The following is an 11,772-nucleotide window of genomic DNA, read 5'->3' as shown; positions in this document are numbered from 1 at the left end:
GAATATGGCTGACTCAAACACGTATTGTGGCAACGGTAGCTGCCGTGCGTCAAAAGGCCTCAACGACACAGATTTAACCATGTCATTTAAAGTTAGGTGAAGCACTAGTTTTACTGAATATGTATTTCTGATATCTCAAAAAAAAAGTTATTTTTTTCATTGTCTAAATGAACATTTCAAACAAAATGACATCCTTCACATCTAGAATAAATATTCTGGATGTCTATAAATTTATTTCAGATCTCCATATTCCTAATATTACTAGTCAGCATTTGTATTATTTTAACTATGAAAAAATGTTTTGTCATATAGCATAAATACATTTTCAGTCAAGCTGATAAATGTCAGACTTAAAATTTGTAAACATTTCTAGATATATAAAACTTAATTCTTACTAGTGTAATTTTGTTTTATTTACTTTCTAAAATTCAGTTTCTGCAACAAAAATGCAATTTAGAAAATATAATATTACAGTTAGGTCTAGGAGTGCGATTTTGATGAGAAAGAATCTTATTTTAATTCAATTCAATTCAATTCAGTTTATTTATATAGCGCCAATTCACAACATGTCATCTCAAGGCACTTTGCAGTTCACCATATCATACAGTCAAATTAATTAAAAGTTTTCTATCTAAGGAAAACCAGTTGATTGCATCGACTCATTGACTCAAATGCAATCCCTTACACTAAGCATGCTTGTAGCGACAGTGGAGAGGAAAAACTCCCTTTTATTGACCAACAAATGGAACAACAGAGAGCAGTGCTTTTAATAAATGTAAAAACTGCATTAACACCTTAACTCAAGCATCTTCTCCTTTGACATCTTCCTCTCCTTTGTAGCTGTCTTTTGAACACGTTCTCCTTTTTTATTTTTTTTGCATTTCTACCTTAAAATCTCTGGTTCCGGTGGGATGAAATAGGCACTTCCTGTTGTTTGTTTTCATGGTGACTTGTCAAGTTAGTTCTCCACTGAGAAGGACTTTTCACACTTGTTGCGCATGCGGTAACTCTGAGTGGATCTAGTTAAATTTGATTGAACTAATTGATAGCAGCCGTTCTAAAACCGAACACTCAGAGTTCCTGACTTTAGGATAGATCAATTTAGAGTTGCGGATTTGAATCTGAATTTGTTAAAACTGCTTCATTATTTTGTTCTGTTCTGTGGTTTTTTCAATCACACTGAACTGCAAGCAAGCCAAAACACGTTATTGGTAATATTTCGTCACTTACCGGAGTCTGGACTTTCTGGAGGAGAGGCTGTTGTGGCGCTTAACAAACAGGTGACCAGCCTAATGTATAAACTTAAATTCTTCGATTCTGAAAATGTATCTTATTATTAATGGAGGTAATAATGCTCTAATAATAACACCTATATAAATGCAGTCATTAAATTCAGGCAGTAAAAAAGATAAGTTTTTACACTTTTAACTATAAATTGCCGAAACTTTAAACAAAAATAGGAGGCTTTAATGTCATTGTGCAGAACATAAAATGTGATTTTGATTGACAGCATCTCTTTAACAACATTATGTATTGCTATAGCCTTTGAATCAAAAGCCAACTGCAAAAGTTCTGCTGCATTTCACATTTTATTTACAGTACATTGCAGGCCTGGGTCTTGCAGCAGGATAATGGCACAAAACACACTCTAAAAACACTGAAGAATGGGTCAGAGGAAAACATTGGACTGTTCTGAAGTGGCCCTATATCAGCCTGACCTAAATCCTAATGAGCATCTTTGGAAGGAGCTGAAAAGGGCCGTCTGGAAAAGGCTCCAAACCTGAGACAACTGAAGCCGTTTGCCCATGAGGAGTGGACCAAAAATACCTGCTGAGAGGTCTCATTGCAGTTACAGGAATCAGTGAATACCTCAAAAGGTAAAGTAACGAAACATTATGTTAAAGGCACAATCATTTCTTTCCAAGCCAATTTTATTAGTTTTTTTTTTATAATTCTGGGGAAACATAATTGAAAAGTAATGTCATACTTTAATTTGTTGCATCTTTTAGAATATAATTTTTTTTCAGATTCAAGGTATTTCTGTGACCATTGTTGGTTTTTCTTTTATTAAACAAGGGATACCAACAATCTAGTCCAGCTGTGTGTTTTTGCCATAAACGAGCAGAGCGGTAGACATGTTTGAAGCATGGGTGACTTTGTATCAAGCTCAAACATGAAATCAGGCAGAAATTGCCATGGTCTCTGGTGTTTTGTTGGTGTCATAATGGCAACAGTAGGGAGTCCAAGTAGGTGGGATGTCTGTAGTGTACTCTGTGGGGTAGAAGCATGAAGGACTCTAAAATTATTAAAGTCTTTACTGCTAGAGGTAGACAAGCAAAGACTTATGATTTGCATTGAGAATGACCAAAATAGACAGGTTTAGAAACTGGATTCAATTATTTTGATAAAAATGAAGATGCTTGGCTGAGATGGTTTGGATATGTGTATGAGAGTTAAATGGAATGCTAAATTAAGTGTGTAAGAGAACATTTAGAAGAACTTGATGGCAGCCTATAATTCACTGTGGCTTAACCCTAACAATTTCTTGCAATTACAGCATCGTTGTATTATAAAAAATAAAAATAAAAACTCCAAACACACTGTACTTTATTCCAGGACATGACATTTATTTTACAACTTAGGATAAAGGATGCCATTTAGAATAACTGGTCATGACAAAAACCTGGAACTCTTGAGAGCAAATCATTTCAAGCTTATATACAGTCATTGACATCAAATCAGATGTCAGAAATGTAATTTCATAAAAAGCACATTAAGGGACCTACAACTCACTGAAAAAAGGACATTTTTGGTCCAACAGTAATCTGTAGCTTCACACCATCAACCTCTGAATTGGTCTAGAAAATAACACCGTAAAAATCCACACAGTACAAATAATACTGAACTTGTAAGTAGCAAGATATGCCAACATACATTATTTATTAATATTATTTTTTACATTGAGTTTTTAACTTTATTACCTTTAAAACTTTAGCTCCTTCATGATAATTCTGATGGGCTTCTAAGCAAGTACTGTACATGTTAAAAAGACGACAAGTAAGAATTTTGGGTTTAAGGAAAAACAGATGCCTGAAATTTCATTGTGGCATAATGGTAAATAAACAACATCATGGTTCGATTAAGGGCCTTAAAACCAAACTTGATCTTTTTAAATCAAATTTCCTTCATTGGTTTAGGCTCACAGAAAGTGCAGAATCATTTTGGAACACTATCTTTATCCATTAAACTTTAAAGTAGTTAGCTTTGTTAATTGGGGACATCAATTAAGCCATAATGACTGAAAGTAACCAGACCTAACATTCTCATTGCTTTACATGAAAACATGCACAGCTTCATAATATGCAAAATACAGTAAAATATATTTATTCTAAAATAAACAGTGATGAACACAAGAGCATAGGTCAGTTTGAAAACAGCAGACTACTGCTAGAGGCTCAGTTAAAATGCAGTGCATTGATGAAATAACAATTATTCAATGACTCTATAGTGCTGAGTCTGTTGCACCAATCTGTAGAAATGTGTAAAAGCAACCATAACAATCTGTTTCCGAGTTATTGCAAATAAAACCTTTTTTATTCAAATTCAATGAATAATTACAATATATGGTGTTAAATCTTATATGAAACAGCTGTGGCACAACCTGTGTTGACAGATTGAGACTTAAGAGTTTTAGTGCAACAAGAATATATCATGCCATATCATCGATATCACTGTTTATCTAACTTTTCAAGTTCCTTCACATAGATCAGATGGTCTTCTGGTGACTTTCCATGTGTTTTACAAAGATGCAATTTGATTGCATGTTTGCTCACAAATGTCCGGTTGCACAGTTTGCACTGATACGCTGAGCCAGTATCATCTTCATTAAGTCCAGAAGACGTTAACGTCTTTTCCGCAATTCTGGTTACTGCCTGCTGTTCAAGTAAGTCTAGAGAAAGTTTGGAGAGGTCCTTTAAGGTAAATCCCAAGTGGGTCTCCAAATGGTTAATATAGGACAAGGGAGTCCTGAACTGTGAAGCACAGTCACTACACAAAAACAGAGGTTGGCCAGAGTCAATGTTTTTGAGGAACTTTGTTCCACCTGTCCTTTTTAACTGGTACTTTACATTGGCCAGCCAATGCGAAATAGTGGTCATGGAGAGACCGGTAAATTTACAAATGTGTACTCGCTCTTGAGGTCCCAGGTCACTAATTATGAACTTTCCCTCAGGTGTCTCCCGAAGACTAGAGGCAAACTGGGCCTGGAGAATCAGGAGGTGCTGAGGATTCCAGTTTGACTGTCGGCCTTTCCTTCTTTGGATGGGAGAGAGCTCCTCCATGCTGTCATCAAAAGTAAAGCCGTCTATGTCTGATTTCTCTGAGACAGAGGATGGTGTAGTAGACTTAGGTGTTAAACGGCCCGTGAGATTTTTAACCATGTCCGAAATATCCATCAAAGCATTCTCTCGAAGGGGTGAAGATGATGATTGGGAGAAATTTCTAAAAACTGCTTTAACATTGTTTGCATTATTATTGTTTGGTGTTATAGGATTAGCTTTAGCTGAACCAACATTGCTGGTTTTGGATTTTGTTAAGTCTATGGGCTGATCATTATTATCATTATTATATTGACTTGATGGCTCTGCTTGTTTAGTGTGGGCATAGCTGCTCATCTTATAAAGCATTGTAAATGGGTCCACAGAAGGTCTTGGAACTTTTGCGGCTTTCCCCAAATGGTTATTCATAACAGACTGCAAAGCACTGAGAGGGCTCACAAGAGATTGCTCAGATAAATTATCAGTGATAATGCTAAGGCTATTGCAGCCATTGATACCTGTTTTCTGTGGTGATTCATCCTCAGTTTTTATCTTTACTTCTGTTTTAGGCTCAGTTTGCTCTTCTGTACCTTTTAGATCAAGAGGGATCTCAACTTTAGAGATTTGCACTACTTTGGGGGCAGCATCTGCACTGGCCTTGGTACTTTGCGATGGTGATTTTGTAGACATGCACTTAGTTTCATCTTTTTCATCATTTGTAGAATTACTCCTTGTCACCTTTTCCACAAGCTCCTCCATAGCCAGCACATTGTTTTTTTGGCTAAGAGGTGGAGAGGGGCTATTTGGTGAATGGATCAAAGAGGCCATGTCAGAGGACAATACCTTCAAGTTGGAGTTGCTGAATAGAGGTTGAACCGGTGCACAGGAGGACAAAGTAGACTTAAGGGATCCATGGAGCTGATACGCAGCGTGAATGCTGGGGTAGCCACCCCATGTTGGTGCTCCTGTTTGGGCCTTGCTGATTGCACTTGACACTGTATTCTCCAAAGACTTTAAGATGTCTAGGCCACCCTTTGGTGTTTCTTCTAAGTCCTCTTCTGTAAGGTACTGGTAAGATCTGGTCTTAACAGGCTTGTCAGACTTTTCACTTGGGTCTTCATATTCCTCTTTAATTTTTTTATCAGTTTCGCCTAATTCTACTTTCTCTTCCTCTGCCTCATTATCTATTTTATCCTCATTTTTCTCTTTGGGGCTGCATGGCTGCGAAGGGGAGTCAGACTGGGGCTGGCCATTGGGCGCCGGGAGACGAGTTGTGGTGGGAGGCAAAGGAATCGACTGAATTTTCTCTTCAATTACAGGATCCAAAACTAATTGTTTACCCTTTTTAGAGGCTGAATTTGTGACTTTCAGAAAATGTCCAGTGACCATCATGTGGGCTGTAAGCTGTTGCAATGTGTCATGGGAGCTGCCACATTCCATGCATTTGAGAATTTGCGCCTTTCGGGCTTCAAACTGCCAGGTATAACTGGCCCCATTTTGGTAACCATATCTGTTATTAGGAGTGACATAGGGATTAGCTGCTTTTTGGTCTTTTGGAGAGTCTCCAAAGAATATGCCAGGAGACACAGACTCTGGTGAGCTTGGGGACATTAAGTCTTGAAATGCTCTTTTTTTGGTTGGGGGTACAAGTTTAGATGTGAGAGCTGGCATTGGTTCTTTTAGAGGCACTTTCTGATAGTGTTTAGTTTTGATCATGTGAACACTAAGATCTTGCAGGGATTCAAAAGAGTGGCCACAATACATGCACTTGAGAACTTTCTGAGCATCTTCTTTGCCTTCCATCTCCAACAAAGACCGCTTACGTGGTTTGGACCACTTCTTACTTCGATCATCCTCTGGATCTTTGTTGTCATCACGGTAGTGGCCAGTCTCATTCATGTGCACAGTCAAACCAACCAAGGTATCATAGGCAGCACTGCAGTCCTTACATCGAAACTTACTGGCTCCAGTAAAGACTGGCCCGTACAATTTGTTGTTCTGCCTGTAAAGCTGCACGGTGCTGAAGAGGCTTGGCTCAGGAAGGAGTTGGTATGGATTTTGCTGAAGAGTTTTTGCTAAAGCTGCCTGATGCCAGTCATAGGCTAATCCTCCAGTGTTGGCGGAGCTAGTGCCAGTGCTGCTGTTGCTTGAGACTGTCCGTGTAGTCGTGCTGCTGCTGTTTACTTGAGTGGTGACTGGGGTATCATTACCACTAAATCTGCTCTTTAGATGGCTGTGGTTTGAACTGTGATTATTCAGAAACCCATTGCTGCCTTTGTAATTGCTACCTCTACCATTGCTAGCTGCCAAATTATTACCTTGTTTACTTTTAAGCATATCCACAGCAATGCTGGACCAGGCGGCATCTGAAATGAAGTTTGCATAGACAGCTTTCATTTTTGTCAGACTGTCCTGAAGAGAGAGGGCATCCATTGACTCAGTGCCTTCCCCAAGCTTTTCCTCTAGCTTCTCTTGATCACTAGAGGTGGAAGTGGTGGTCTTAAGATCCACCAGTTGATCGCTCGTAGTACTGAGAGGGGAAGCATATCCAGCATCTTGGTTAGTGCCATTGCTAAGGGGAGAGTTCTGGCAGCTATAGGGTTCCCTTGGGTCTTCATCATCATTAAAGATATAGTCTCCATCTTGACCATCAAGGGAAAGACAATCGTCCATGAGGTGCTCGTCTTCATCAGGTTTCCCTGTTTTAAACTCATCGTCAGGTCCATAAGCTAGAAGAAAAATAAAAAAAAGAGAGTGTTAATTTGGATACTTTTCTATCTTTATTTTGTTGCATTTGACCAACAAGAACAAAACTTGTACAATATGTGGGTGGTGGAAGCAGTAATCCATCAAAAATATTGGTATTAGTCTTCGGACAGAACTAAGGTTTGCAATAATAAAAAGTCCCACATCCACAATCTCAAAATTACAGAAAATCTTTCTCCACTCCAGTCCCGAACTGAAATATTGTCTAGTGTTTACAATATTTCAGGCAGCTGGGATAAGGAATAAAAAATTATGGGAAGCAATCTTTTTTTTCTGAAATCAAAAACCACAAGACACTTTTTGTAATCAAATTTGTCTAAGTAGATACAAGAATAACACATACATAATATGTTTTCGAAAAACAGCATATAGCAAAATTCTACTTCAAAGAAACAATTTGTCATTGATGCAAGAGATTTTTTTTACAGGGGATTATGAGCAAGATTTTTAGTTTTTGTAATAGCATATTCAATTTAATTTCAGAAGAAATGAAAATTACCCCAAAAAGGTTAGAACATTTCCTTTTTTTTTTCTTTTGTTAATATGTTCCACATTTCAATGATCTGCTTAAATTTCCACATACTGCGTATTAACAAGTTAGAAATAGTGGAACGAAATGCCAGTTATACCAGGCTTGCCAAGCCATGCTTGGCTTGAGTTGACTTGGCATCGGTTGTGGAAGTCCGCACAGCATGATGTTAGGAAACGGCTAGTGGACATGAGAAGACATGTTGTTATCGCCTGTGCTCCCTGTGTGCTCAGACTGCCATGTTATATCATTTTAGAAAAGCAAATGCCTGCACAGTTTACAAATATAACCATGTTAAAATACATTTAAGATAACCTAGGTTGCAAAAGGTTTAAAAAAATTTAAAAAGGCTCACTTTTAACCTATCCCTCATAAGATGCTTGTTTAAAGTGCCATAGTATCATCGGTGAGGAGGTAGAGTTGCTGTCAGCTTCAAACAACTGTAGCTTTCTCTCCTATGATCAGAGTGGACATAACTGTTGATGTCCCTGAGGTCCCCAAACATCTGGGAAATAAGCCTGAGGTCTAACACCTGGCTGTTATAAGGAAGAGCATCAATACGTCTTTCCTACTTGAAATCACAGTGCACTTTTGCAAAGATAATTGCTTTTATGTCTTAACAGTGACACATCTTACACCTGGTTTATGTCTCTGTGTCCCTGGAAACAGGCTCCTCTAACAGAAACATCAGCTGTGTGCTGATGTTTGTGCTAACCCCAACTCTTTCTACGATGGTATATTTAGTCTTTTCTGAAGGTCATGGACATTCCTATTCACACTTCTTGTAATATGATTCACTATTTTTACTATTAATGGTAATGCATTTTTTATATATTTTACATATGTTGCACTGTACTTTAAGTGCACTTTAAACAAATTTGTGTAAACAACTTGTGTATAGATATTAGTAAAAAAAAAAATCTCTCAGTTACTAATGAGTGAGAATTGATGAATAAATGTAGTTTGTGAGTTCACATCTTTTCAAGTTTTTGTTGTTGTAACTCCTTCAAATGATCTCATCCTCCCCATCAATATGCAAACCACCGTATTGAAATGAATGCAAAGACAAAGTCAAAGGGAGAAGAGTAAAGACAAAACATAGAGAGAGAAACCTGACAGCAGTACAAATACACACACAATGCCAGCACACTAACACTAAAGTCTACTCTTTTCCTGCCATCCTCTGTATGTTACCCTGACAGGCATCAGTGTCAGGAGTATGTAAGTGTCAGCCCAAGGTGTCAGTGTCCACACAAACAAGCCAGAAAAGCGATGGGAGGGAAGGAAGTGCAGCAGAAAGTAACAACAACAAACACAAGTCAGCCATTTTTTTTTCCCTTTTCACCCCTACTCGAGCCTCCACCTCCTCCTCTTCCTTCACCATCTGTGTCAGAAAAGCTGCGGGTGCCACCGCCGGCTAATAAGGCAATCAGAGATGGAAAAGATGCTGACATGGCGGCTTTCAAGCGTCACTCAGAACAAAAGAGGAAGCAAAGGGAAGGAGGGAGAGCAGGATGGGAAGGGGATTAAAACAGGAGGCTGGAGGGGAAGGATGGGGGGGAGAAAAGTGTCTGTTGTGGTTGTCAATCAAAAACGTAAGCCCACTTTGTGCTGTCAGGGAGGATAGGCGAAAGAGAAGTTCTGAAAAGAGAGGAAGAGAGATGTGTTTAGGCTTATGAACAAGAGGTGTGTGTGTTGGTGTATCTGACAAAAAAGAAATCAATTGGACTAAAGTTAAACAGCTTAATAATATCAGGAAAATAAAATCGTGACAATAATCACATCTCTTCATTGCAGCTTCAACTTTCATAGAACATACCGCAGGTGTGGCCGATCAGTTGTGGGTGCGCATTGCACATGTTTGTGTGTATCCTAAGTGTCACGGTGTGTCAGGTGCAAGCAGAGCTGCAATGTGGCTGGTGGGGGGAAAGCGAAGCCATCTGTGTCTGGAGAGGATCCTGTCACTATTGTTGTGCCCAGAGAGTCCAGGATTTTTTGCTGTAGACAGGTGACACCACAGTAGGATATCCCCTCCCTTTTTTCTCCCAACCCCAGTGACATACGCACACATGCACACATGTACGCCTTCTTCTCGAAACACCATTTCTCATCTAAGGCAAAAATATTCGACGGTTATGCATGTATGTGCAAATGCAAGGCTTAACAAAAGTTGTGTTAAAAAAAAAACAAAAAAAACATAAAAATTTCCTCTACAGGATATGGTTGAATGAGTGATCTATATACTTATGAGAATCCAAGTAATGCACCAATGTCAGTTTTTATCTTCTATACAAAGCAAATATGCTCTTAACCAGCTGCACCAAGCAATATATCAAATGTTATCCTTAAGCACTTGACTAAAGGTAATTATAACAATCTCCAATATGTGTTTTGATCATAAAATATCAGAATAGACAGTTTTTGATAGTTAAATCGTTCATTGTATTTTAACTGTCTTTAAAAGCTGCACACATGCAACTACAGAATATTTATTTATCACTATCTATTTGTAGTTGATATAATATGGAGCAAAAAGTGTGGATCAAAATCATGTTACAAGGTATGTCAGTTTTATTTTTCTTGTCAAAAGTCAATTTAGTTGTAAGAAAAAGTGCCAGAGTAAGCATAGTTGAACGCAGCGCTGACATGTCCCTTGTTGACCTCTGCCAGGCAGCAGGCTGAAAGACAAAAACTGCACTTTTTCCTCCAATTGAGCTGAAATATTACTGATCACAAAATGAAGACAGTCATAATTGGGAAGTTAAACCTTTACTAGGAAAAAGTTATTTTAAATTACAGCTATACAGACATTGGCCTTACGTCTATTGAGCAGCGGAATTCACATAAAATAGAATGGAATAGAGTTAGTACTCAACTAACTAAACTAACTAAATTGAAATATAATGGGCATCTTTCTATATTTCATCGAATCCACAATAATAAACAAATGTGAATAATATCAAACCTTTAATACCCAGATATTTGTAGTTGGTAATATTTGTTAGCTACACCATCAATATTTGTTTGCTTTTAAATAAAACATTGAGATCGTACTATAGATTTAGTCAGTAGTAGTATTTAGTAATAGAAATGTAAGTTATTTGTTGTTTTTGTACTACTTTTCTAGAAGGGGTCTTTTAGAGGAATCTTATGACTGTCCATGGCTCAATCTTAGAATATTTTTTATTGCTTTACAATGATGCTTTCAAGCTTATAAAAAGAGTTTTATTTAGTTTTCTTTAGACTTACAGCAGTCATTGTTGAAAATCATCACATGTAAGTCCTTCTCCAAGCATTCCAAAATGTTTCAACATGGGTAAGTGTTGTCACTAAAATGAAAATTTAGTAAATGCTTATTGAGGAAAATGTTATGTTTCAAGATACCAGATAACCTGACCATGACATGGCACCGACAACCTCAGCCCAGCTTCTTTTCCTCTTTTTTTTTAAGTATACACACACACAGCACACACCCATTCCCCTTTAAGCCTTTCTCATTTATTCATGTTGTCTCAGAGAAGAGGGCAATCCCCACTCTCATTTGCAGTGCTAATGTCCAATTCCAGCAGCCTTCACCCTGCTGATTTACCCAGTGTGCCGAGCTCCCGCATCTGTGGCGGGGCGGCCAACAAGGCTCCCTCAGAGCGTTTAGCGGCCCTTCAAAGAGGCAGCTCCGGCGTGGCAGTCTTATTTCTCTCTGCCGTTTCGCTTTGTCACCGGTCCCTCCATTCCCTGCCACTCACCTCTGATGGCTTTGGACAGGCCTGATCAGTGTGTGTCATTGACCTGTGGGGTGTGCATGACTGTGTGCGTGTTCGGGCAGAGAGAAGGCTGTAAATAAAATGACATTATTATTTCCTCTGTCCTATCATGTAGAAAAGCCAATTATGGTAATGCTCAGTAATGTCAGGCAATATCTGTCTCCTCCCTACTTTTCCCATCATTCTGTCCATTCCTGCTTCTCTTTTCAATGCTGAACTTGTGGTTGTGGTTTCATGGGACTTGACAATCTCTTTGGACTTGTCTGATGACGGCTGAGATGAATGCAAACTGGCAAAGACCAACAGCCTGTCCTAACCTAGGTTTGTTACCCTTTAGTTAAGTTGAATGTTTTCTGCAAAGCATGTCACGAAAATTCTCATGAATTCTACAAAATACTTA

General features: G+C 38.4%; 1 protein-coding gene across 2 annotated transcripts in view; it reads right to left on the bottom strand.

The window, feature by feature from the left end:
• Positions 1-2,606: 2,606 nt before the first annotated feature.
• Positions 2,607-11,772, bottom strand: part of LOC119785378 (teashirt homolog 1-like) — a 48,609-nt gene continuing 39,443 nt past the window's right edge. For both annotated transcript variants that reach the window (XM_038288003.1, XM_038288004.1), the window contains one exon: positions 2,607-7,045. In XM_038288003.1, the coding sequence (XP_038143931.1) occupies positions 3,729-7,045 (3,317 nt within the window). In that variant the 3' untranslated portion in view covers positions 2,607-3,728. The remainder of the gene's footprint in view (positions 7,046-11,772) is intronic.

Source organism: Cyprinodon tularosa, unplaced genomic scaffold (assembly GCF_016077235.1).
Source record: "Cyprinodon tularosa strain WSP-4 unplaced genomic scaffold, ASM1607723v1 ctg247, whole genome shotgun sequence".
Classification (NCBI taxonomy): domain Eukaryota; kingdom Metazoa; phylum Chordata; class Actinopteri; order Cyprinodontiformes; family Cyprinodontidae; genus Cyprinodon; species Cyprinodon tularosa.
This window is presented reverse-complemented; position numbering and strand designations above follow the sequence as displayed.